This window comes from Sardina pilchardus, chromosome 4 (genome assembly GCF_963854185.1).
Source record: "Sardina pilchardus chromosome 4, fSarPil1.1, whole genome shotgun sequence".
Lineage (NCBI taxonomy): Eukaryota > Metazoa > Chordata > Actinopteri > Clupeiformes > Clupeidae > Sardina > Sardina pilchardus.
The window spans coordinates 11,719,035-11,746,630 of record NC_084997.1 but is presented as its reverse complement, the minus strand read 5'-3'; the positions used below and the strand labels follow the sequence as shown (position 1 = coordinate 11,746,630).

Below are 27,596 nucleotides of genomic sequence, written 5' to 3'. Positions count from 1 at the left end.
TTCAGCAAAGGTATATTTTCATAATATATTCTCCCTTCATATGTATTATAGAGCCTCCAAGCTTTGTGTTGATGCCAGAATCTCAGGCAGTTATTCCGAACACTACAGTTCGGTTTAAGAGCACCTTCAAAGGAACCCCTCCTTTTACTGTGAAATGGTTTAAGGAGGACACGGAGCTGATAACTGGACCATCATGCTTTACTGGACTGGAGGGCTTATCGTGCTTCATAGATCTTTTATCTGTTGGCGTTTCACAAAGTGGAACTTACACATGCCAAGTTAGCAACGATGCTGGTACCGTCAAGTGTACAGCTAATTTACTTGTCAAAGGTTGGACTTTGCCCTTTCTGAGACTTGTAACTAAACACAGTCCCACCATCCCATTTTCACAACTGCTTCATTGTCACATTTGCTTTTGTGGTCATGAGTCACCGTGCGTTGCGTTTGCTCATCACTACTTGCTTCACCATCGCTACTTTGTTGCTCACCACTTCCGTGTGCCTCATCAACCATTAACTCCCATTCTTGTCCTCATCTTCCAACAGCTCAACTCTTGCAGCTCATCTTCCATCTTGCATTCTTGGATTTTCCATTTGCATGTTTGACTTTTTTAATTCAAGATGTTGACTTTTGTTATTTGTCATTTTGCAGAACCGCCAGACTTTGCACAGAAACTTCCGAGCACAAAGTTTGTGAAGCTGAGCGACGCAGTCGTTCTCGAATGCAAAGTCACGGGCACTGCCCTCCTTCAGATTAACTGGTTTAAAAACGATTCAAAACTGACAGATGGTCACAACTGCAAGACATCATTTGATGGCTCAGTGGCAGTCCTCCACATTTCCTCCTCATCATTTGACGATGGTGGAGTGTATACGTGTGAGGCTCAGAATGACGCTGGAACTAAAAGCTGCAGCGCCACACTCACAGTGAAAGGTCAGCTAATGAATTAGCGTAATATATCAAGATATAACCAATATGCTTTATTTTGTTACTTTATGAGTATGTATGTTTGTAAACTTAAAATGGATATAGGGGGCCCTAATGTCATTTATGGGCAGCGCGGCTAGCAACACGCAAAGTACACCATTCTTGATCTAAAACTGATTTAGTAACTTGCAAAATTATTTTGCTAATTTGATAACATGAGCAAGATCCTAAGCGCAAATACGGGTGGGTCCACCCAATGCTGGTGTGTCAACACACAGATGGGAAAGCTCCATGTATCAATGGCTTCCTTCAAAGCATTGTGACATATGTCAGGCATACCTCACAAACTGTTTGCGACGGGAAATTTGTTGTTTGCTCCATAGCAGAACAGCTCCTGAGCTCTGTGTCAATTTTGATACGGTATGGTCAAGTCATTGTGATTGACTGATAAAGAACGACTTCCTTGTTATATACAGAAATTACTAAACCCATTTATGATTGATTGCGCCCTGCTTTGTGTCAATGAAATTAGCAAATATAGGCATTCCTACCAATTATGTTCAAACTATCGATAATCCTGCGTGGTTATTGCTGTGCCAAGCTCGTTCACAGTGCTTGTTGCCCTATGAAATTAGGGCCCAGCATTTGTATGTACGAAGTTACCTACTGTAACACTATTTTTTTTAAGTACGGATTGATACATATTTCGTGAAGTATGAAATATGGAATGGTTGGATGTCCACACATAATGTGATACAACGACATTAAACTGGACTTATTATTTACAGAACCACCATCTTTCATCAAAGTGCCTCAACCTGTTGAAGGACTGAAAGGCAAAGATGTCAGTCTGAACTGTGAATTGAAGGGCACGGCACCGTTTGAGATAACCTGGTTCAAAGATAAAAAGGCACTAAAGGAGGGCAGAAAATATAAGTTTGTGTACGAAGGATGCTCTGCAACTATGCATATCCTTGGTCTGGAAGCATCAGATACTACTGAATATGAATGCAAAGCATCCAACAGTGTAGGAAGTGACACATGCAATGTGTCTGTTAAACTGAGAGGTTGGTACAAGTTTTATGTGTTTGGTGTTGTTATTGTGAATTCCTTTGAGTTTGCTATGAGATATACGGGTCTCATTAAATATCTGTCCACATCTTTTTAACCACTCAGAGCCACCAGTCTTTGTGAAGAAGCTGTCCAATATGACAGCAGTGTCTGGTGAAGAAGTGACTTTGGTTGCCACAATTAAAGGCTCTCAGCCAATGACTGTATCTTGGGTTCAGGACAAAGACCATGTTCTTAGGGATGGTGACAACCGCAAGATTACCTTTGAGAACAACCAGGTCACTCTTAAAATCTTTAAGGCTGACAAAACCTCTGTTGGGAAGTACACCTGTCAGCTCAAAAATGATGCTGGGGTGGCAGAGTGTATAGCTAACCTGACTGTTCTAGGTTTGTATATGTATTTTAGGCAGTGTCTGGTTTTTTGTTTTGTTTGTTTCCTCCCCCCAGGCTTACACATATGTATGGTTTCTCCCTTATCTACAGAGCCGGCTTTAATTATTGATAGGACAGAGTCTTTTAGTGTCACAGAAGGAGACATAGCCGCCCTAGAGTGTACTGTAGCTGGAACTCCTGAGTTAACGCCAAGGTGGTACAGAAATGGAGTGGAACTGGCGTCTGGAAAGAAGTACAAGATCACCTTCGCAAAAATGATCTCCAGTCTTAAAATTTTGACAAGCGAGAGGAACGACTCTGGAGAGTACACATTCGAGGTCAAAAATGAAGTTGGTGCTGATGTCAGCAAAATACACCTCAATGTCCTAGGTTTGTTGTTATATCCTCGATTGTGTCAAGTAATATCAAGTGCCAAATTCCCTCAGCTCCATGTTCAATTAATTGTGTATTTTTACACAGATAAATTAATTCCTCCGGCGTTCTCACGGAAATTGAAAGATGTACAGAGTATTGTGGGTAATTCTGGTGAACTGGACTGTAAATTGTCTGGATCTTCACCTTTCACAATCTCTTGGTACCATGATGGAGCGGAGATCACAAGTGGACCTAACTACGAAATTACGTTCAGCGACAACAACTGCACTTTGAAAGTTCCCACACTCAAACTGTCTGATTCTGGAACATACAAGTGCAAAGCTGTCAACAAAGCGGGAAAAGCTGAAACCAGTTCAACTTTCGTTGTGAAAGGTCAGTCTATGTCCAGGGTGATAAATGCGCCTATTCATTTAGCTTTATTATTCAAAAGTTGGTTGAATTGGATTAGGCGTATACGAGAGATCATCAAGTCTATTCCTCCTCTGTGTCTCCTGTAGAGCCTCCATCTTTTGTGACTCAACCTCAACCACTGGAAGCGTTGCCCGGCTCAAGCGTTACATTTGCTGCTACTGTGAGGGGAAGTGCCCCTCTAAAACTGAAATGGTTTAGAGGGAGCAAGGAAGTTGTGCCTGGAAGGGACTGTGCAATAGCTCTCAAAGGTGACATGGCTACGTTGGAGCTCCGCAACGTTGATAAATCCCACGCAGGAGAGTACACATGCCAAATTATTAATGATGCTGGAAAGGAGAACTGCACAGTGAACCTGTTTGTGAAAGGTTGGTTGTTGTGATTTTGTGCATGAAGGAGTTTGCGTTTGTTACTTTGGAGAGGCAATGTTCCAATTAATGTATGTGTTGTTTTTGTCCTAGAACCTGCCCGTTTCATTAAAAAACTTAAAGACCTTTCTGTTGAAATGGGCAAGTCCATGATTCTTGAATGCACATACAGTGGAAGCCCAGAAATTCATGTTAAATGGCATAAGGATGGGCAAGAGATATATTCCTCTTACAAGTACAACATGACAACAACTGAGAGCTCCTGCATCCTTGAGTGTCTAAACAGTGACAAAGAGGCTGCAGGAAAATACTCTTGCGAAGTCTCCAATGGGGCTGGAACTGATACTTGTCATGCCAATGTGTCCATATTAGGTTTGTGTTGTGTTTTTAGTTGTCCATATTCACATCATTTTGTGCTGTTTGCATGCTGTTCTTGTTATCTTGTTGCGACGATGTTTTATTTTGTTTTACTTTAGAACCCCCATACTTTATTGAGCAATTGGAGCCAATGGATGTCACAGCTGGAGATGCTGTTTGCTTGAAATGCCAAGTAGGGGGCACACCTGAAATTAAAGTATCCTGGTTTAAAGCCGATGGAAAATTGAGATCCTCTGCCATGTGCAAAATGGAATTCTCAAAAGGTGTAGCCTGTCTGAAAATTAGTAAAACGTCTAAAGCAGACATTGGAGAATATACATGCAAAGCTGAAAACAGTATTGGATCAGCATCCTCCAGTTGCCAACTAACTGTGCAAGGTGACTGTTCTTCAGATATTTTATTAGTCTTTTTGTCTTTTAGGTAATCATTGCATTATTAACCACACCATAGCAACTGTACTCAGTGTTTGTGTGTTGATTGCAAATTGCATTTCAGAGGTCAAAACACCACCATCTTTCCCCAAGAAAATTACTAGTATACAACAAACTGAGGGACAGGCAGTCAGATTTGAGTGTCGTGTGGCTGGATCCTCTCCCATGGAGATCTCTTGGCTTAAAGATGGTGAAACCTTGAGAAATGACGCCGAATTCTCAATGAGTTTCGATGATAACTCTGCCGTCCTTCAAATTGCCCGAGGAGAAATGAGACACTCTGGGGAATATACTTGTGTCGCAACAAATAGTGTTGGGACAGCCTCTTGCAGAGCCAAACTCACACTTCAAGGTCTGTTTGGTTTAGGAATGTAAAAAGATGTATCTGACAGAATTGTTTTGCATTTTTTTTAAATGTGTTTAAATATGTCCAACCATGCTATTTTCTACCTGATGTTGTAGAGCCAAGATATCCACCAGTTTTTGATAAAAAGCTTTTGCCAGTGGATGTTACGGTGGGAGATAGTGTGGAGATGGAATGTCACATGACTGGATCTTTGCCAATGAAAGTGACATGGTCAAAGGATCACAAAGATATTCGCACTGGCGGAAATTATAAAATATCCTATGTGGATAACACTGCACACCTCACCATTCTAAAAGCAGATAAAAATGACTCTGGACGATATTCTTGCCATGCTAGTAATGACATGGGAAAGGACTCTTGTTCAGCCGAAGTATCTGTGAAAGGTATTTGTTTAGTCGCTTCTGTGTGATGGTGCCTGCTCAGTCATTTCTGCTTTCCTCGCTACTCTTTTAGAAATAGCTTTTTATATTGCTTTTCTGATAAGCTTCGCTTTCCTTTTTCGCCATATTCAAAAGTTCTCTTCACAGCAACTGCATTTGTTTGGTTATAAACGCTCACAGTACATTTGTTGTTATTTCAGAGCGTAAAATTCCTCCCTGCTTCACCAAAAAGCCCTCTGAGTCTGTTGAGGATGTTGAGGGCAAGGTGGTGAAGCTAGAGGCCCGTCTGTCTGGATCTCAGCCCATAACAGTGAACTGGTACAAAGATGGCAGTGAAATCTTCAGCTCTGACTACTACGACATATCCTTCAAGAGCAATGTGGCTGTGCTATGTATCAAGAAGTCTCGGAGCTCAGACAGTGGCACATACACCTGTGAAGCCACTAATGAAGCTGGCAGCGACAGTTGCCAAGCTACAGTGAGAATCTCAGGTACTGTATATGATGTGTTTAATAGTGTGTTAAACACATCAATACTTGAAACTTTGATTTCAAAGTTTTAAAAGAAATGTGTGATGTTACAATCCAAGGTCTTTACTGCGATGTCAATATATTATGCATGATTACTAATTTGGTGATTATACACTACAAAAGTAATGTCTTTCATTGTGCGTGTTTTGGTTATTGTCTGCTTATTCTTGCTATTGTGCCTGCTACTGTGATTGTGTTGTTCTTGCTATTTTGCCTGCTACAGTGATTTTCTGTTATTCTTGCATTCTGTTTGCAACAGTGGTTGTACCAGTACTCTTGCTGTTGTGCTTGCTATAGTGATTGTGTTGTGTTCTTACTTCTTTGCTTGCTATTGTGAGTAGTATGTGGTTGTTCTTGCAGTATATTGCCGTAGTGATTATGTGTTGTTTTTCACTTCTTTACTCGCTATGCTATATTGATAATAATGTAATTCTTATTTTTTGTCTTGCTTTAGTGATTTCATTGTTTTTGCTGTTTTGCTTGCCACAATGATTTGTGGTTATCTTGCCTGCCACAGTGATTACTGTATGTATTTGTGCTTGCTTGTTCTGTGCTTGCAACAGTGATTATTTGGGTATTCTTGGTATTGTGGTTGCTACAGTGATTATGTGCCACGTCTTTTATGATGCAGAACACAAGGTGCCTCCGAGCTTCGACATACCTCTTAAGCCAGTGACCGTTAATGCGGATAACAAGCTCAGCCTGAGCTGCCACGTCCGTGGTTCTCCTCCGCTGAAGGTTCAGTGGATGAAGGACAGACGGGAGTTGTCGTCCTCAGCCAGCACTAAGATCACTTTTGTAGACGGCACAGCCACTTTGGAGGTGCTCCGTGTGTCCAAGAATGATGCTGGAGACTATTTGTGCAAGGCTACAAATGAGGCTGGAAGTGAATTTTGCAAGTCCAAAGTGACTGTGAAAGGTATCCATTTGTCAGGCAAATTTCCATATATACACACATATGTTGGCAATTTAAATGTGTATATCTGTGTGTGTTCATAAGTGTAAAATTAAACTTTTAAGGAATGTAAAATTCTACAGCTAGCTTAATGAATTGTTAACATGTTGTTTGAGTAAACTACACAGACAATGTGGTGACAGTGTATAGTAGTAGCTATCCATAGAATGTAAATATAACTCACGATTTAAATTAATATTAAAGCTAAATATTTCAGCCTGTTACCATGAATAAAAATACCCATAGCCCTCATCATCAAGGCTGTTGAAAGAGACGGTAGCAACTACATGATAAATATATCTGGCTTTTGTTTTGCCAACTGTGAAAAGTTTTCTGCTCTCTGTCCTAAGCTTTTATGCACTAGAGTCTGCTCAATGCTTAAAGCTTCATTGTTTTTTGTTGCTGCTCTTTTTTGGAAGCTTCTTATGTGTAGACCTTCTACTCTCTTCTCACACTGATGTTGAACTTCTCAAGAACAACTCGATTCATATACTACTACTGTGAAACGTACACATTGTGAAATATTTCCAGTCTTACAGACAGATTCACAGTTCAGCGATCTCATGGTCAAATCTTTAACCTCACACGTCTATGCATTAAAGACATGTTAGTGAATTTTCATTTATTAATTATTTCTCAGAAAAAGCCGCCGCCGCCGCTGCTCCAGCACCTGAGGCAGCCCCTGCAGCCAAACCAGCCAAGAAGCTCGATAACTTGTACTTCATCGAAGAACCCAAGACTGTTCATATCACAGAGAGTAAGTGCTGTAGTCTTGAATGGTAGTTGTAGGCAAGGTCACATTAGAAAAAAATGGGTATGTACTGATATTCTATGACTCTGTTTTCAGAGGGCACAGCAACCTTCATTGCTAAAGTTGGTGGTGATCCCATCCCCAACGTCAAATGGATGAAGGGCAAGTGGAGACAGGTCACTCATGGTGGTCGCATCACCATTGAGCAGAAGGGCCAAGAGGCCAAGCTGGAGATCAGGGAGGTTACCAAATCTGACTCTGGACAGTACAGATGTGTTGCATCTAACACACACGGAGAGATTGAGTGTAACACTGACCTGAATGTTGAGGAGAAGAGAGAGATTGTCCCTGAGACAGTGAAACTGAAGAAGTGAGTTTAGTTGTTTAAGTCATTGCTGTTTATGAGCTAATAATACACATGTTATTCAGGCAGCTTATATAAATTATTTCTTTTATCTCATCAAGGACACCTTCAAAGCAGAAAAGTCCGAAGGAAAGCCAAGAGATTGATATTGTAGAGTTGCTGAGGAATGTAGATCCAAAGGAATATGAAAAGTATGCTCGCATGTACGGGATCACTGATTACCGTGGTCTCCTACAAGCCATTGAGCAGTTGAAGAGGGAGAAGGAGGAGGAGAGTGGACGTCCCGTGAGTTGGAGATCTTATGTCATAGCAGTTTCAAATATTTACCTGAAGGCAGAATAGAAAGATGATGTGAATGATGCCAACACTCTTTCTTGCTATACCGATTCTGTTGTTTTAGGAGGGAGGTTTGGCTTCAAGAGAGTCAGAGGAAGATTTGGCTCAAATCGTGGCTGATTTGCAAAAGAGAATGGAGCAGACAGAGGTTTTTAATATTTGCGTATAATTTGATGAATTGGCATTTGAAACATTTAAATTGTTCACTGGAAATGAACATTGTTTATTAATTCTATCACTATCTTGTTATATTACAGCCTGTTACTCTTGTGAAAGACATCACTGATCAAACAACAGATGTTAACAAGGAGGCTGTGTTTGAATGTGAAATTACAATCAACTACCCAGAGATCACCTTGTCCTGGTACAAGGGTACGCAGAAGCTTGACACTAATGATAAATATGAGATCAAAATAGTTGGTAACCGCCACATACTGAAGATCAAGAAGTGCCAGACTGGTGACGCGGGCAATTACCGGGTGGTATGCGGGCCACATATCTCCAGTGCCAAACTCACAGTACAGGGTATGTTTATGTGAATGCAAATATCCATCATTTTATGTCAGTTCTCTTGCCAGACAAATTCTCTTGTTTGACAGTCATGAGTTTAATGCGGTGTCCGTCATTCTTGTCTTTACAGACGCTAAAGTGGAAGCACATTTGGAGGAAACTGCTGGTAAGGAAGGCCAAACCTGCACTCTGACTTGCCAGTTCTCTATACCTAATGTAAAAACTCAGTGGTTTAAAAACGGGAAGCTTTTAGAGCCAAGCAGCAGATACACATTCACTGTGATTGATAAGATTCAGAGGCTCTCTATCAAAGATGTAAGACCTGAAGACCAAGGACAGTATACCTGCAAATATGAAAACCTTGAATCAACAACAAATCTTTGGGTTGAAGGTTTGTATACGTCGAATAATCTCTCTAATCTTGTCCGTTGAACCCACCTACTAACCTCTTCCATCATCATATTATGAAGACATGTCTGTTTTTTGGATGAAACTTCAATGAAGATTCAAACAAGTCTTGGATTCTTTTAGTCTATGTAGTTTCATAGTCTTCTTTTACAATGATCTTTACAGATCATGCTAAGAATAGTGTTCTAAGCAGTAATGACAATTGAAGTTCCACTTTTCATTTAAGAACATGAACATCAAGACGTAATGCTAAACAGAGTCCTTTTTGTGTCATCTGTAAAGTCACACAAGTCTTGTAACCTGCTGATAAACCCTGCGTTATCTATTTTTAGCTGAACAAATTCACTTCACCAAACGCATCCAGAACATTGTGGTGAGGGAGCGACAGTCAGCCACTTTTGAATGCGAGGTGTCTTTCGACAATGCTATTGTAACATGGTACAAAGACACTTGGGAACTCAAAGAGAGCCCAAAGTATAACTTCCGAAGCGAAGGCCGACGTCACTTTATGATCATCCGCAACGTAACCAACGAAGATGAAGGTGTGTAGAGTATGAATCCCGTCGTGTGTTCAAATTCCGTCCTTCTCTCTTGAAAGTCAAGACACTGAATTAACAGCATTAATAATTCTTCAGGCGTATACTCAGTGATTGTGAGGTTGGAGCCCAGAGGCGAAGCTAAAAGCACAGCTGAACTTTACCTATCAGGCAAAGGTCTGTACCGCCAGTTTTCAAAGTTCTGTGTTTGAACAGTTCAAATTAGGTTGTAATGCCATTTTGCCTCCTTTCACAGAAATTGAATTAGGAAGGTTGCCTTATGGTGAGTAACGCATTTTCAACTTTCAACATAGAATTTATCAAACCACTTGTGTATTTTTCAAGTGGCTTACGTGGCAAAACAAGACACAATAAACACAAACACAAGTCACAGTATACAGTATAACAGCACAAGACTTTCATATTGACACAATCAGTGAGTTCAAAGATCATAGCTTATTTTTAACACCCTTCAGATGTCCCTGACACATCAATTCAAGTGCCCGATGCACCTACTGCATTTGCCATTAAAGGTAAGAATGGGACTTGTGCACAGACTCTAATTTGTACATTAACACACAAACAAACAAACAAATGGTGATGTGTGTGTTACTATTTTCTAAAAGAAGAATCATCAACTGAATACTATCAGTATGAGGAGAAGATGGAGATACGAGGTACAACGTCTTTTTAGTCATCATTTTTCATCACTCTTCCATCTGACTCATAATTTTTTTAACCTCCCCGTGAAATCCTTATTAATGTCCATAACGGTGTTCATCCTTTAACCCTTACGTCATCAAAACATTGGAAAATGAACAAAAGATGGAGACTTTTTCCATCTTTTTTTGTCACTCTTCATGTCATGTTTCACTCCATCATTCACTAAAAAGCTCAGTGTGAAATCATTCCATCAATAACAATAGCAGAGTTCATCCTTTAACCCTCTCTTCATGAATCAAAGATTAAACAGCCTAATAACGTGAAAACAGCTAACGTCGTGTGTACCCACAAAAGAATGACTGAACGGATGTCTTACATTGTAATATTTTTGCCATCTTGCTTGATTTCTTATCACGGATTGTTACCATTCTCCAGAACGAGAGATCTGGTCAGAAGAAATGATAGTGCAGGAGGTCACTACAGTTGAAGGTATTAATGTGTTCTCATTGTACTCATCCTTGTTTTGCTTTGTTCTTATGAATCTCTCTTAACTCCTTTTTCGCTCTTTTATGTTTAACCTTTTTTGTTCTTATTGACGGAATTTTGTTTTGTCCTATTGTCTTGTGTGCTTTCATAAAATGTTTGCATCTTTTGTTTTGTCCTTGTGAGTCTGTCAGCTTATAGACCAGAAGGTCATTTTTGCCTACATGCCCTGCCCTTTTATTGTAATGTGTATTGTCTTTCCTTGTGAGTTGCAAATGACTCCCTCCTTTTCAGGTGGTCTCATGTTTATGTTCCATCTTTGACACTTGTAATGTACAGATTAATGTGTGTATGTTTTTGTATGTCTCTAAGTCCATTCTCATTCTCTAACCAGTTCCAAGGGTGCCTGTGGAGGAACCAGTCCAGAGGGCGAAATTAGGCATGAGAGAGGAGGCTCCAGAGAGAGGTATATAATAAAATGCGAGCTTTTGTGGCAAGCCGAGGCAATACGCTATGGAATGGCAAAAGAATCAAAAAGCAGTCAAGGTTGATGTCAGTTATGTCTTGCTCATTTGTTTTCCATTTGTTTTGTCTACCATTTGTGGTTTGGTCATTGTTGAGTGTTGCTTAACTTTCATTGGATCATTCCAATGTCACTGTGTGAATTGTGTGTATTGTTTGTAGATTATTCTTGTTATGTTTGCTCTTATGTAAACATTATGCCTTCTCCATGTCCTTGTCTTTGTGAGTGTTTGCTTCCATAACTCTTTAATAATCCATAAGTCTGTTTTGCTAACTGTATCGTCTTGGTTGTCAGAACATATGTCCACTGTCTGTAGATGTAGCGTATGTGAATATTTGTGTTGTCTTATGCGTATATAACAAGCCTGTGTCTAACCTCTGTGGATCTCTAATGCTTAGTGCTTGCACTTAGCTTTTGGCTTTGCTTTAATGAAGTAATTGTTCTTTAAGTTCCTGAGGCTCACAAGCCTGAAGAGAAACCGTCTGCCAAAGAACCAAAGAAACAGGAACCAGCTAAAGGTATTTAAAGTGTCTCTGTCTTACCTTACTCTGTTGACACCATGTGTGTAAAGCTCTTTAACAGTTGGTTTTGTTTGTCAACGGAATGTTTTGTCTATCTTCTATCATGACATTCATGGCATATGATTTCATTTAATATTTCAATGTGAAATAATTAAGGGTGATTCTAACATCTTGAAGAGACATAGCTTTGAATTGACATTCATGATGATATTTTTAAGTACCTGAAGCCAAGAAGCCCGTGGAGGAAAAAGTAATTCCAGTAAAAGTGCCAGAGAAAAAGGATGTTCCAAAACCAAAAGGTATGATGAATCCTATGTTTGTCCTTTCCTCTCTTATTGTTTGTCCTGTGAGTCCCTTTCAGTGTTAATCTCCCGTCCGTCTACTGTCTCTATTCTCTTTTGTGTATGCCCAAGGAAATCTCACTGAGTATGTTCTGTATGTCCAACATTGAAATGTTTGTGTTATATGTACTTACTCACTTTTAAGAACACGAAGAGCCAAAGGTTTCTGTTCCTAAGCCAACTCCCACTGCTCCTGTAGAACAACAGGTCACTCCTAAAAAAGGTATATGTCTTGTTTGGTTTGCATCTATGTTAGCTCTTGAGTGTATTGTTCTAGTGTTTATCGCTCTTGTTGAACACGCTTCATTCATGTGTGTATTGTCAGCGCATAATGTCACCAGCTGTCTTTCCATCTGTGTAGTTTGAGTGTTTCACTGTGAGTTTGATTACTCTTGTCTTCAGTGTCATTGTCTTTAAGTATTGTATCTCACCGCGTGTAATGTCAGTTGCAATCTTCTCATATATATTGCTTCAGTGTTTCGCTATATGTTCAACTGCTCTTTTCTTTCACACCATAATCTGTAAGCATTGTACCTCACCACCTGTGATGTCAGTTGCTGTTTTTTCATTCATGTTGTTTTGAGTGATTCATTGTGTGTCTTAAATCACTGTTCCTCACTGTGTCTAGCATGATGTCTGTCCCATGTTCTGCACAGCTTACACTCCTCTTTTCTTGTTGAAGTCTCAGCCTCTTGTCACAACCTTGTTATCAATCACTAATAGCAGTATATTTACATCACCTAAAGATGTCCAAACACCTGCAGCACCTGCGGCTGTTGAGCCAAAGGTGCCAGCTGAGCCTAAACCACAGGTGGCTGCTGAGCCTAAACCAGTTCCTGCGCCTAAAGCTGAACCGGAACCTAAACCTGAACCTAAAGCAGCACCGCCAAAGAAACCAGAAGCACCCCAGGCTAAAGGTATTTCATGTATGTCTTGTTTGTGTGGCACTGTGCCATGCTTGCCAACTCATTGGTCCCAGTTGTGTTGTATTGTCTGCAGTATGTCTGTACTTTCTTGTCTGTTTTGGTTCTCTTTGTGGAGACACACTCCAAGAAGCCAGCTCTTTGCATGTCACTTCTGATAGATAAACTGTGTTGTTGTATGAAATCAAAACAAAGCCCATGTTCTTTTAAGTCCCTGTGGAGGCAAAGAAACCCCCTGTTCCAGAACCATCAGAGCCGCCAAAAACAGTACCAGCTAGAAAACCAGAGCCGACACCAACCCAGCCAGAAGTTGCCGCACCAAAAGGTATATGTTCATGTCTCATCACTGAGACAAAACACTTTCTTTTGTCTCAATGTTCTTTTTTTACCCACAAGGAATCCATCTTTTTGTATGTATTTGTCTGTTTTTAAATCCTGACAAGGGATATACTGTACAGTATGTGATCTATGTTTGTCTTTTGTTCCTGTGGTATGTCTTTGCTGTTCTGCTGATGACCAATTGGTCACAACAGTCTTACTCTTCCTTTTCCCTCAATTGCTCTTTCAAAGCTATTGTTGAAGTTCAAAAGAGAGCAGAAGTCACAACAATTATTCAAGAAGAAACAGAAATGGTGGTACTTCAAAGAAAAGAGGTTACAATTCCCTCTAGAAAACAAGATGAAGCTATACCCCAGAAGATAGAGATTTCACATGAAAAAGGTAGATCACACTTCAGATATGTGAAATTCTGCCTTCGAGTCTTACCTGTTTCTGTCCTGTGTCTGTTCATGGTAAATGTCAGTCTGTCAGTCATTTGTGTTTTTGTCTTGCTCCGAGTTTGTCCCTGATCACTGATGTGGTCTTTCTGTGTCCTGTTACCATCTAAATGGTATGTGTGTTGTTTGTACCTGTTGGGTATTTGTTGTTTTGTCTAATGTCAAAATATGTCTTTTCACTCGATAGAGTGACTTATTCTTTTTACCTTCTTGCGGTCATGTTAGTAGATACTTTTATGTTATCACATTTATGAAAATTATCCCTCAAACAATATTTCCATAGTTCCTGTGGAAGTAGAGCCACTGGAACCATCAAAACCTGAGCCTCAAAGGACCATAAAGGATTCCATAAAACCTAAAGGTACTAAAGTCACTTGCCAGTACACTGACAAAGGATAGCACTTAAATGAACTGCATTTATAGTGCTTTTATGTTAGCATCTCAAGTAACTCAATATGTATCTTGTAAAGTGACGGAGCCCATAGAGCAGAAGGGGGCCTCCAGGGATGTCCACGTGACTAAACCTAAAAAAGACATTCCTTCAGTCACAGGTATATCTATTGCAATATACTAGCCAACATTATTTGGAGTTACCACTCCTTTGGTGTGTGGTCATGTTCAACATTGAAAATATAAGTAATGGTCATTACTCAGCTAAATAGCTAAAAGTGACTTGTTCTTTTGAAGAACCAGAGATTTCTATGAAGACAACCATAATGTCAGATACGACCACCATGGTAGTAGAAGCTACTGCTGAGAGAAAAGAAACTCTGACGAAAAAAGGTACATTCGATAGAATGACTTATGCTTTTTGCCCTCTTGTGGACATGTTAGTAGATACTTTAATGTGATCACATTTATGAAAACAATCCCTCAAATAATATTTTCATAGTTCCTGTGGAAGTAGAGCCACTGGAACCATCAAAACCTGAGTCTCAAAGGACCATAAAGGATTCCATTAAACCTAAAGGTACTAAAGTCACTTGCCAGTACACTGACAAAGGATATAGTGCTTTTATGTTAGCATCTCTAGTAACTCAATGTGTATCTTGTAAAGTGACGGAGCCCATAGAGCAGAAGGGGGCCTCCAGGGATGTCCCTGCGACTAAACCTAAAAAAGACATTCCTTCAGTCACAGGTATCTATCTATTGCAATATACCATCATCTATTGCAGTATTATCAGTTACCACTCCTTTGGTATGTGGTCATGTTCAACATTGAAAATATAAGTTATGGTCATTACTCAGCTAAATAGCTAAAAGTGACTTGTTCTTTTGAAGAACCAGAGATTGCTATGAAGACAACCATAATGTCAGAGACGACCACCATGGCAGTAGAAGCTACTGCTGAGAGAAAAGAAACTCTGACGAAGAAAGGTACATTCATACTCATTCATTGTATGTGAAAACAATACATTATACATTAAAACAAGCACACAACGAGCAGAACGTCGCCATGCACATCTTGAAATAAGATGAAATAAGAAACTCTGAAGTAATATGTTTTGTATTGCAACTGTTTGGTTGCATATTCTTGAAAATATCTTAGATCTTGAAGCATCTACAAATCTTCAGAAGACTAAACCCAAGAAGATGCCATTTATGTCACCTGAGAATGAAAGATCATCTCAAAAAGAATGTCTTCATATCAAGACTTTTTCAGCATTGCATCCAGAGAAGAAGGACATTTTTTCTGAAGAAAAATCTAAAATTGAATCAAAAGAATGGATAATCGCTACACTGGACAGAAAACCAGACAAAAACTATGTAATGACTCTTAATTTAGATGAATTGGACATATTTAGTAGAACAGCCCCACAAAAAGAGGAATTCTATAATGTGGGTCCTTCGTCCCCAAATGTTGCATCTGCTGTTCAAAATAATGCATTTTTAGAGGAAGAGAAGAAAGATGTTACTCTTCAGACACCATCTAGACCTCAATATCAGGACAGGAAAGAACTGTCAGAAAGGAAATCAATAATGGCAAAAAGTGTTGCCATTAATGAAGAGCAAAGAAGACCTTGTGATGATTCATCAAAAAGCTTTTCTGAGCGACAAGGTGCCTCTATTGCAAGTTGCAGAACTGGCAAAGACATTGAAAGTCCCGCTAACATAAGTGGAACTGAATGGCAGGATACTGAATTCAAAGAGATTTGGCCTTACACAGATGAAGGAGCTCTTATTAATGATTCTAAAACTTTAGGATCAATTCAGAAGTTAGACAAGGAGCCTGGGGCAATCCAGCAACATTTCCAAATTTCTCCAGAACCCTCAGATATCGTGCTAAGATACAATAAAACACACAGCAGGGGAAATGAGTTTTATGACACTCAAGACTTTGGCCATGAACTGCCAGAAAAGGCCTTTGAATATAAAGAAGCATGTAAAGGCCAAGGACAAATTTGCCACCCATCCAAAAACTTTGCCGATAAGGAAGATTTCCCAGAGAATATAGAAATCCCTGCAAAAGACTGTATGGAGAGCACACAAACTTTTGAAAGTGTTGAGATGAAACATCTTCAGAGACCAATCTTTTCATATGTAAAAGAAATGGAAATCACTAGTCCCAAGAATGTAGAATTTCTGACTGTTAAAACTAAATCAACTGAGCAAACAGTGTCACCTTTAGAGCCTTCCATTCAGGGTACATTAAATACACACATTATGCCAAAATCAAAAGAAAAATCTGAAAAATATTCCCTAAAAGAAGAAAGTATAGAATCGCTTGAAACAAAAATCAAACAGACTGGACCTGCAGAAAAATATCATATTCTACCCCAATTAGGAGACAGAGATCCATTAGAGAACATTCAAAACCAGTCTAATTTATCAAGACAAAGTAGCCAAATTCTTCCAAAAGATTTAGTTGAACTGTACAGTGAACAAACTGAAGTTAATTTAGTGAGAACACCACAACCCAGGAGCACAACCCTAGCCAAATATCAGGGACAGGATCTAGATGAACTGCCAGTGTTTTCAAGAGACACAGGGGTAGAATCCATAAAGCCTGATAACCTTTTAGGTTATAATACAGAAATAGAGCCTTTCGGTTACAGTTCAGAAGCTAACTTTCCTGAACAAATGAGTGTCCGTTATCAAGAGTCAAGTATCACTAGTAATGAAGACAACAATTCAAAACTAATTCCACCTGCAGCTTTTCCTAAAACTGATCAATTTGGCCACTTGACGGAACAGTCTAGAGTCAAAAGAAGAATGGTACAAACTCCAGAAGCAAGAGAGATACAAGCAAATGTAGGAATGACTTCTAAAGGACACAAAGTTAGTCCAGACATTGATAGTCATCTCATAAAGGATTCTGAAAAAACAAAGTTGTCAAGTAAGAAAGAATCAGATATTGTTCAAACTGAAAGACTTCCATTTACAGTTCACACTCAATCTGTTAAAAAAACAGTGTCACCACCAATGACTCAGGGCAAAGCTATTAGTGGGGATCAGGTAACAAAATCAGTAGAAACATTTCATGAAAGTTATTCTTTGAGGGATAAAACTCCTAAAAGTCTTGAAACTATGACTCATGAGGTGGAACATTTCCCCTCTAGATTGTCAAGAGCATCTCGATCATCAGATGAGAGCAGTGACCAGATTTCAAACAAGCAATTCCAAGAGCTAAATATCGCAAAAACTGACATTGAGGGCAAGGTACCCAAAATCCTAACACAAAAAGGAAGGAGGCAAGAGGTGACAGACATTTTAAGAGACACTCTAAAGAAGGCTTTGAAAACAGTTGAAGGACAGCCAAGAGACAGTGATATGGATTCTCAAAAAGTCAAAAGCCTCCCAGATGATAGAGAACAAATAAAATCAAGAAATGACAATATCAGTCTTGGGTCTAATACAAGAGACAACCTTGCAAAACATGTTGATAGCAGTGGCCAAATTGGCCCTAAGGTACATCAGGAAGCCGTTAGTATGACTCAAGGAACTGATAAAACATTGCCAGAAATGCCAGGAAAGGGAGTAGTCCAAGTGAGTAAGGGATTATCTCAAAAAGTCCATGAAGAGAGCATAAATCCTACAAATCTTGATATAAGTGATGCTGATAGATCAGTCGCAATTATAAAGGACCATTGTCTCAGTAAAGGATCAGATGTCTCTGAAGATAAAGTCATCTCATTAGTGAGCCGAAGACACTCGATTGAGGAGCCAGTATCCCCTTCAAAGTCTCAGAGCGGTGTAACCCCTGTTTCAAGGGATATCCCTCTAAAGCAACTGGAAAGTGGATTGAGAGGGAAAGGCCTCACCACTCAGGATGACATTAATGCTGCTAAACATGATGGTTCTACAAAAATATATGAATTTGGTCCTGATATTCAATCAAATTCCACCAATATTGGGAGGGATAGAGTTGATCCATGGAGAGGAGCTACAGCAAAACAGAAAGAAACCACTTTGCTGGGAGAAATTGTAGATAGTAATAACAAAATTGAAGTAGAAAACGCCCACAGTAAAGTAGAGCCAACAGTAAAAGATATCCCAACATCAAATGTAGACCAAACATTAAAATATAGACTTCAGGAAAGTACTCTATCAAGCCAAGACCTGATTCTGTCAGAGGCAGACAGTGACAGCTCAAAGAAATGTTACTATGGAGAAATAAAACCACCAGCTGGAGAATCTACCAGAAAGGAACTTGATCACATACATCCTCCCGAGATGGCGTCAAGACTGGAAGATGTATCTCCCGCCAAAGTCAGTGCTACTCTTGAGAAAGATAAGAAAAAAACAAAGTCGTCACAACATAAAGAGGGAGCTCCTGAAAAAGAGATGGGTCAGAGGCAGGCCGAAATGCCCCAAGCAACCTACCGTATAGGTATCAAAATGTTGTCCTCTTGGGCAGTATTATTTTCTCGAACACTTCTTAGACCACAATTTTTTTTCACTCATTTTGCAACTCATTCCAAATGGACACTTTGATTTTTCTCTTGCGTGCACCCTGGAATATAATCCACCGTCCATGTTTACACTTGCTCGTCGTCACTTGCACTGTCATATCTTTCACTCTCCACTACTGTTGCTGTTATTGTTGCAATTAGACACCAACATCTTGGATATTTTCACAGTACACTTTCACCTTTTCTCTTGAGATATTACAACTCTAGCATCTCTGTTATTGTTATGCAACTCCATGATTTCCTTACAAACCATGTTCGATGTAGTAAATATACATCTTGAATTATATCCTCAAGTGCCTGAACCAGAGAGGAAAGCTCCTCCAGACAGAAAACCCGTGGGAACAGTAGAAGAACTTCCTCCCCAAAAAGGTACAGGACCACTGGGGAAATCACTCTTTGAAAAGTCTTTTGCGGTGTCAGGTGTCTTTCATCTGTGTCTGTTTCATGTCATGATTGTGTTGTGTTCCATTATCTATACTTTGCATGTGTTTCTCTTGGGAAGTTCTTCAACAAGAAAAGAAGGCATCCCCTGAAAAGAAATACATACCAGTTAAGGATGATGTCGCTCTCCCAAAAGGTACAAAATGTGTACCAAGACGTGTTTGAATGACAGTTCAAATTTTGTTTGTCGGTCCATTGTTTGCATTACTCTTGTCTTCAGCCTTATGTAATGTATATATATATATATCTTTCTTGGTTGTCAAGTGCCAGAAGTCGATAGAAAGATCCATCTCGAAACAATTCCAGTTTCTTTGAAAGAAGACATTTCTCCCCCAAAAGGTACAAAATGTGTGCCGGGGTATCTTGCGAAAAATCTTAACCTCTTTTTGCATGCCTTTATGTTTTGTAGTATGTTGATCTGGTACTTAGCCAAGCTTTGTATGTGTTCTCTTGCGTATACTTACCAGAAACAGAGAAGGTGGTTCATGAAAGGATTCCTATTCCATTAGAAGAGGTTGCTCCGCCAAAAGGTACAGAAAATGTGCCACCGAGTAAATGCACTGACCTTTTCTGTGTCATTTGGCACATACGTGTTCTGTGTATTTGTGTTGTGTTGTTCACGTGTTCTTAGATCTATGTGATTATGTATGTAATCAGAGAAGGCAGTTCTTGAACGACTTTTCCTCAAAAGGCCCAAACACACAATGAGTCTTCAAATGAGCAAAATCTCTTGCCTTGTCTTTGTGTTACCTGTCTTGAATTACTTTGTGATTGTTGTGTTTTCAGTCATTTCTTGTCTATCATTATAGACTTTATTTTTACTTGTACAATTTCTACTTCTCTGACAATACTAAGTGCCTGAACCAAAGAAGAAGGCCGTTGAAAGAAAACCAGAATCATTAAAAGAAGAGGTTCCTAAAAAAGGTATATGAAATGTGCTCAGGTCTTAAAATGAGCAATGCATCTTATTTTGTCTGTGCTGTCTGTCTTCAATGTTGTGCGTGTTGTATGTTTTTGTCGTTCTTGTTATTTGCTCTTGTTTGTAGTAACCCCTGTACTGAGCTATATTGTATCTGCCTGTGCTTTTTGTTTGATAATATAAGTGACAGAACCAGTGAAGAAAGTTCTTGAAACAAAGCAAGTGACAATAAAAGAAGAGGTTACTCCCCCAAAAGGTACAACAAAGTGCCAGGGTCTTGAAATCATCAACATTTCTTGATTTTATGTGCGTGTTGCTCGTGTTTCAGTTTGTGTTTCAGTGTATTTTGTGTGTGTACTGTACAGTATGTACTCGTGCTCATCTGCTCTTGGTTTGTGTCTACCTCTACTAACATTAAGTGTCTGAACCAGCAAAGAAACCTCTTGAAAGGAAACCTGAGGCATTAAAAGAAGAGATTACTCTTCAAAAAGGTATACAAAGAGTGGTCTTGAAACCTCTTAAGTCCCTGTGTTGTTCTTAATTTTGTTGTTTGTTGTATGTTGTCCTCTTGTGTGCCTGCTCACTCTTGTGCTTGATTGCATCTGATTCGCATATCCCTCTTACAATGTGCTTCTCACTTATAAAGTGCCTGAACCTGAAAAGAAACCTCTTGAAAGAAAACCTGAACCATTAAAAGAAGAGGTTACTCCCCAGAAAGGTACATGCAATGTGCCTTGGGTCTTTAAATTACATTTATTATATATCATCATTCAGCTTTCACAAATTGCGGGCAAACAATTTGTGTTGTCCTCATTGTGTGACATTTATATTGCACATGTGCTTAGTTGCGTGTGGTTTCTGTTTCCCTTTGGCAATGATAAGTGGCTGAACCAGAAAAGAAGGCCCCTCCTGCAAAAACTCCAGTCTCAGTAAAAGAAGAAGTACCTCCCCAGAAAGGTATACAGTATGCCAATAATTCTCTTAAAAAAATCTTTGTTCATACTGTATTTGTCTGTACCTCCAACTTGTTGGGTTTTTTGTGTGTTTATCACTCTGTTTGTCTCTCTGTGTTGTTGTGTTATCTTTATGTCTTGTTGTTATGTCTGAGCCTGGAAATAGGGCTCTTTAAAAGACATTGATTTAACATCGATTTGTTTTTACTTAGTATTTTTTTTCCGTCTAATCTTAAGTGCCTGAGGAGAAAAAGAAGACACCAGTAAAAGAACCTGCAGCACCAAAAGGTACAGCACATATGCTGGGGTATCTTTAAGATTTCTTGTGTTTGTGTGTCTTCTACTCATCATAAGTTGTTTGTTTGTTGTTGTTTGTTGTTTTCCATGCCTTGTTTGTCTGCTCAGCTTTTTATAACATTGTTTCTCTTGGGTAATATTAAGTGCCTGAACCAGAGAAGAAGGCTGCTCTTGATACAAAATCGGTGTCAGTAAAACCTGAGGTTTCTCCCCCTAAAGGTACATACTGTGTGCCAAGCTCTTTCTTAGATGTGCTGTCTGTTCTAAACATTTATTGTTCTTGTTGTCGCTGTCTGTATCTCTCTCTGTACCGGGTCTTTGTCAGCTTTTATTGTCTTGTGAATTCTCACATTTACACTGCATATGTCTTTTATCATTAAGTACCTGAGCAAGAGAAGAAAACTCCTGAAAAGACTCCCGTGCCAGAGAAAAAGGAAGTTGCGCCGGCTAAAGGTATTATCTCTATGTGAGATTGTGTGTCAGATTGTCGGACACAAGCATGCATCTTTTGTTTGTTTATCTTGTGGCTGTGTGTGTGTGATCTGTATCCAAATGAACTACCATCTATCATTTTTGTGACCTTGAAAATCTTCCATTTAAAGTGCCTACACCTGAAAAGAAACCATCCCCTGAAACTGCTGCAAAGAAAGTGTCTCCACCTCAAGGTACCCTTGTTTTGCATATTTATGTACAACCAGACTTTATCCAATACCCTGGCATCTCTTTATCATTGTTGAATAATCATGGAGCGCATATACATGTTTATCATATTGCCCTTTACTTCTGTATGTATGTTTATCCTTTCTCTTTTTAATATTTATATTTATATTCCTAAACAAACAACAATGATAAACTTTGAGCTATGGGTCATATAATCTCTTTATCTCAGCCTCGCTAGAGGTGTCATGTCTTCACATCTTATTCTGATCACCCTGATTTGCATTTCCCTTTACATCCCTCCCTTACATTGTCTGAATCAAAAGTATCAAAAGCCGAAAAGAAACCATCTCCTGAACCTGCTGCAAAGAAAGTCTCTCCACCTCAAGGTATGGGAGAGCTGTGGTTGATCTCAGAGGCACATGCATATGGCTTTGTTCCAGCATTGCTTTAACAATCCCAAAATTATAGCAATATTAATAGATAAAAGAACGCTGAATCATTTGATTCCCTTTATTTTGACATTATCAATGCTTTATATTTAAAGTGCCAAAAGTTGAAAAGAAAGCTTCCCCTGAATTTGCAACAAAGACAGAATCACCTGAATCGCCTACTGAACTTGAAGGTATGCCAGGGTTGTTGTCAATTTATTAATATCCCACAGTATACTGAATTGCTCTTTGATATGATCCTTACTTTTACTCACTTTTTAAACACACTTTATCCCGAAACTTACAATTGCAACATTTAACTTTTTTTTCATGTTGCACTCTTCTATTTGAAACTTACCAAATATTTTTGCTGGCATAACTTACAACGTAATATTTGAAGCTGAAGTGTGGGGAAAGGAGAGTGAAGAAATCACAGAAAGAGAAATCATTGAAATGATTGAAGCTGAAGAGAGTCAAGAAGAAGGTATCCAACTGAAGAATTTTTTGTAATAGATTTTTCTCCCATTTTTCATGACCCATTATTTATAATGTTCCCGTTTCCAATTTGATTGGGTTTGCTTATTTCTTCATCCACTTCCTGTTCTTCCACATAATCTTGTACGCACTGTCAACAGCAATAATGATGACAGCACTACACCAACTCTTTTTTATGTCTTTTTTTTAAAAACTCTTCTTTTTTTCTTTTGGTGATTTCTGGGATACCTATTGGTTACCCTCACACCAAGTAGCATGTGTCACACTAACAGGCATGAAACAAAGTTTAATCTCTATTGCTGTTTGATACCTTATTCTTATGCATTTTTCTTACACACTGTTTTGCTATCTTTTTCTTAGTACATTATATTCATTTTGAATATAATTGAAACATTTACGATTGAAACATTTATTCTTTATCTCTTTTCTTTGATATAATATAATTCAATATATGCTTTAATCCACATTTGCCACCAAATAGGATTTCCTATTCTGGTATCATAACTGCAATTACTATTTGTTTGACTTTTGTCTGTGAAATATTAATCTCTACGCTAGATGGTGACAAAGGACCTGTTTCTGCACCTGGACCAGTTAGAAAAGGTATGACCATTATAAAAAAAAATTTCATGATCACTACTGACCATATAATGCTTCCTCAATTATGATATCTTTTATATATAAACCATTGAGCCTTTTATGTGGCATACTGTATCTTAATATGTTGGATATTTGTGGGCTGACTGGTGTGCATACTGTTGATTGTCCAGGATGGGCATTTTATAGCTATTTATGTTGAGGAATAAGTGATGGAGGTGGTGTGAATGGGCTTCTGCTTTGGAAATCTAAATGTATCTTTTATGTGTTTTAAATGTTTTCTAAATGTTTGTATGTTATTTGATGTCTTTATTGTCAATCTGCAAATCAAAACTTTGAAGGTAAAGCTCAGGTCAAGGAAGAGGAAGCGTTTGTGGTCCCAACCTTGAAGAAAGTTGTGAAAATAACCGAGATTAAGGAAGAAGCACAGGAATCTCTAAAGCTGAAGAAAATGTCTAGGATTCCCACTGATGAATCTCAAACTGCTGAAGCGATAAAGCTCAAGCCAGTAATAAAGCCTGAGGTTCATGAGGAGGAGATGGTTTACTCTAAAGCCGTCACAGAGGTTTACGTTAAAGAAACCCATGAGGCAGAGTTCAGCATTGAAGCTTATGAAACAATCAAAAGGCCTGACAGGACACCTCTGGACAGGGAAAAGAGAACACCAGATGAGCACGATCAGGCTAAGAAACCTAAAGAGGTGCCAACTAAAGACACTACTGAAGAGCGTTCTGTTCCTCAGAAGAAAAAGCCAGAGGTTGAAAAAGGCAAAGAAGACAAACCTGGTTTGAAGAAAACACCAAAGGCACCAAAGGAAGATTCACCTAAAGAACCCAGTTTAGCACTGAAGAAAGTATCGAAGTTACCATCCGATGCTAAAGAGCCAGAAACTGTGAAGCTCAAACCTTTTGAGAAACCAGGTAAACCAGAACCTGAGCCTGAAAAGGCAAAGAAAGATGACCAAAAATATCAACCTATTGAAATAGGGGAGCGATCTAAGAGAGATGAACAAGTAAAAGAACCAGTTGCTCCAAAGAAGAAGGAAGAGCCTACTAAAATAGACCAAAAGGAGAAAGAGATTGTGCAGAAGCCTGTTGAAAAAGTCCCCACGGATGAGAAAACTCTAGATGATAAGCTACGCCTTGGAAAGGCAAAAAGAATTCCTTCAGAAGACGAGGAGATCGGAAAGGTTCAACTAAAACCATTTGCAAAACCAGCAACAAAAACAGATTCCCCTGCTGACAAAAAGGTCCCAGAATCTAAAGAAACAAAACCCACTGAAATGAAAAAACCTACTCGGACTCCAAGAGATGAAACACCTGAGAAGGAACCTGAGAAGGTAAAGAAACCTGAATTGCCTACTGAGCTAGAGAAGAAACCCAGTCCCAAGATCACTCCTCTGAAGAAGAAGGAACCAACTCCTAAGGAGGAGGAAAAACCTGTACAGCTTAAGAAGGTTGAACAGCGGCCTAAGGCCGAAACACCGAAAGAGAAAGAGCCGGAGAAGCCAAAACTGAAACCTGTGGATGCTGTGCCAGTGGAGAAAAAGCCTAGTGTTGATGCTAAGAAGATACCTAAAAAGGTATCACCCAAAGATTCTATTGAGCCTGTCACTTTGAAGAAGGTTCCACAGAAAGTCTCACCTAAAGAAGAAAAGACTGAACCTGAAAAAGCAAAGGGAGCCCCTATGATAAAAGAGTTGTCTCCAAGTGCCTTGATGCTAACGAAGATATCAACTCAGCCAGAAGAAGAAGTAGAGGAACTAGAGCATGAGCCTGAAGAAGACGATGATGAAGAAGAGTGGGGATGGGAACTTGCTCCGCGTGAAAGCTATGGCTCTGAAGATCTAGAAGACGGGGTTGAGACTCCGGGAATGGTCCGGCGAGGTGAGAGAGGGTGGCTGTGAGTCCTCACCAGTGAATGCCTCATCTTCCCCGTGATTGGACAATAAACCGACCCTTTTTCCATCGGGCGTAATCCTCATCACCATCTTCATCCTCACTGTCTTTTGTTGAAACATTCTTAACATCATCTGTTCTTAATTGTGATCATTGTCCTCACTTATGTGTCATCATGTGACTGTTATTGTCATTTTGTCAAAATGTTGTCATTTTGTCTCTTGTCCCCACATCTATGTCATCCTGTGACAGTAAGCCATTGTGTCTTTTGTCCCAACTTATGTCATCCAGTCATTGTAAGCCATGTCCCAATGTCTCTTGCTGTTGTCTGTCATTGTAATACTTTGTTTATAATTACTTTATCATTGAGGGCATATAAGCCACCTAACAGATCATTCCATTAAAAAGTGGCATGATCCCTTCATCTTTACTCAAAAACTGTATTTAGCCGTTGTTTCCGTGTCATTACATCCAGAATATTTGTATTCATATGAAACAGACTGTTCTAGTGTGTAGAGGTACTACCTGGAAATAATTTGTTGTATTGTAACGATTCAGAGGGAACTCCTAAAGATACAGGAGCAGCAGGTGGAAGAGGAAGAGGCTTGAAACGTGAGTCTTGCTCTATTAGTAGCATGCAACATTTACTTTTGATATGGTATACTCAATCTGCTAGGTATGTCAATTGTTTGAACATGTTTGATTTGTGTTGTTTTGTATTGTATTGTATTGCACATAAAATATTCCATGGAATCTTTTGAAAAATATGGGTAGTGTGTTAAATGAAAGAGGAAGTAATGAAATGTCTTCTTGTGCATTTCAGCAAAACAAACTCCATCCCCAGGAGAAGGAGGTAGAGGTAGAGGTAGAGGAGCTGGAGGTGGCAAACCTCCAGAGGAGCCACCATTCGCTGGATTCCAGCTGAAGGCTGTCCCACTGAAATTCATCAAGGAGCTCAAAGACATTGTGTTGTCAGAGGCCGAGTCGATTGGTACCTCTGCTGTGTTTGAGTGTGAGGTGTCGCCCTCCACTGCCATCACCACATGGATGAAGGACGGCAGCAACTTGAGGGAGAGCCCTAAGCACAAGTTCACCTCTGACGGCAAAGACCGCAAATTGGCAATTATTGACGTCCAACTCTCTGACCGCGGTGAATACACTTGTGTGGCCACGCTTGGCAAAAAGGAGAAGACCTCAACTGCCAAGCTCATTGTGGAAGGTAGGTGTACACAGAGCGCTGTGTGCAAAGACATAGGCATTCACATCTGTAAAATGTTCTCAGACCTTACGCTAACCCTTTTGATATGTATTAATGCAAAGAAATCTTGTCTTTTCTTTTTGCAGAGCTGCCAGTGAAATTCGTGAAGACACTTGAGGAGGAGACGTCTGTTATGAAGGGACAGCATCTGTACCTGACCTGTGAGTTGAACAAGGACAAGGAGGTGACATGGAAGAGAAATGGCACACCTTTTATAACAGTTCCTGGAAAGATCCAAGTAGCTTCCATTGGACTGCAACGCGCTGTGACAATCCACAACGCTCAGGAAGAGGATGCTGGAATGTACGTATGCGAGTGTGAAGATATCCAGACAGAGTCAAAGGTCAAAATCATTGGTAAGGGTTTACTGACTTTCACAGCTTTATATTGTGATTACACTCTGAATATTTGTGGACAAGGTTTAACACAGTCTTGTAATTTTATGGCTTTGACTGAGTAAAATAATTTCAACTTGTAATAAACTGACACCACAGTATGCATATATTAGCACAGTTAAAGAACAAGATGACCTGACAGGGTTAAATTCAGTCAGCAAGTCTACTTTTCTACAAATCCACACCATATGTTAAACTTACTTCCAACCAAAACACCTAACACATATCTGTATCCACTGCAGAAATCATCAAAGACTGGTTAGTGAGACCACTGAAAGACCAGCACGTGAAGCCTAAAGCTACTGCCACATTCAAGTGTGAACTCTACAAAGACACACCAAACTGGAAGTGGTTCAAGGGGGATGAAGAAATCCCTATCGATCCAACAGATAAAACAGAGGTTACAAAGGATGGTAAAGAGCTTACTTTGACCATCAAAAATGCAGCCCCTGAGGATGTTGCGGAGTATGCCATGGAAGTAGAGGGTCGCAGATACACTGCAAAGCTGACACTTGGTGGTATGCCAAATATTTTATTGAGTGGATGAGTTCATACATTTCTTTGTAATAAGTACTGTGATACTGAGGTTGTTGACTCAGGCACAACTTTTGTATTTATTTTGCT

At 39.5% G+C, this 27,596-nt stretch overlaps 1 protein-coding gene across 1 annotated transcript in view; it reads left to right on the top strand.

The window, feature by feature from the left end:
- ttn.2 (titin, tandem duplicate 2) overlaps positions 1-27,596 on the top strand; it is a 165,278-nt gene that overhangs the window by 47,575 nt on the left and 90,107 nt on the right. The window contains exons 60-96 of the mRNA XM_062534131.1: positions 52-330; positions 652-933; positions 1,716-1,994; positions 2,104-2,385; positions 2,482-2,760; positions 2,851-3,138; positions 3,264-3,542; positions 3,636-3,914; positions 4,019-4,297; positions 4,416-4,703; positions 4,814-5,101; positions 5,299-5,589; positions 6,260-6,547; positions 7,224-7,340; positions 7,431-7,704; positions 7,800-7,983; positions 8,099-8,182; positions 8,292-8,559; positions 8,675-8,935; positions 9,285-9,494; positions 9,588-9,665; positions 9,745-9,771; positions 9,965-10,021; positions 10,115-10,165; positions 10,587-10,640; positions 11,029-11,100; positions 11,607-11,675; positions 11,897-11,977; positions 12,165-12,242; positions 21,623-21,694; positions 21,844-21,890; positions 22,242-22,287; positions 23,383-23,427; positions 25,878-25,931; positions 26,143-26,538; positions 26,664-26,933; positions 27,215-27,490. Coding sequence (XP_062390115.1) covers positions 52-330; positions 652-933; positions 1,716-1,994; positions 2,104-2,385; positions 2,482-2,760; positions 2,851-3,138; positions 3,264-3,542; positions 3,636-3,914; positions 4,019-4,297; positions 4,416-4,703; positions 4,814-5,101; positions 5,299-5,589; positions 6,260-6,547; positions 7,224-7,340; positions 7,431-7,704; positions 7,800-7,983; positions 8,099-8,182; positions 8,292-8,559; positions 8,675-8,935; positions 9,285-9,494; positions 9,588-9,665; positions 9,745-9,771; positions 9,965-10,021; positions 10,115-10,165; positions 10,587-10,640; positions 11,029-11,100; positions 11,607-11,675; positions 11,897-11,977; positions 12,165-12,242; positions 21,623-21,694; positions 21,844-21,890; positions 22,242-22,287; positions 23,383-23,427; positions 25,878-25,931; positions 26,143-26,538; positions 26,664-26,933; positions 27,215-27,490 — 6,852 coding nt within the window. The remainder of the gene's footprint in view (positions 1-51; positions 331-651; positions 934-1,715; positions 1,995-2,103; positions 2,386-2,481; positions 2,761-2,850; positions 3,139-3,263; positions 3,543-3,635; positions 3,915-4,018; positions 4,298-4,415; positions 4,704-4,813; positions 5,102-5,298; positions 5,590-6,259; positions 6,548-7,223; positions 7,341-7,430; positions 7,705-7,799; positions 7,984-8,098; positions 8,183-8,291; positions 8,560-8,674; positions 8,936-9,284; positions 9,495-9,587; positions 9,666-9,744; positions 9,772-9,964; positions 10,022-10,114; positions 10,166-10,586; positions 10,641-11,028; positions 11,101-11,606; positions 11,676-11,896; positions 11,978-12,164; positions 12,243-21,622; positions 21,695-21,843; positions 21,891-22,241; positions 22,288-23,382; positions 23,428-25,877; positions 25,932-26,142; positions 26,539-26,663; positions 26,934-27,214; positions 27,491-27,596) is intronic.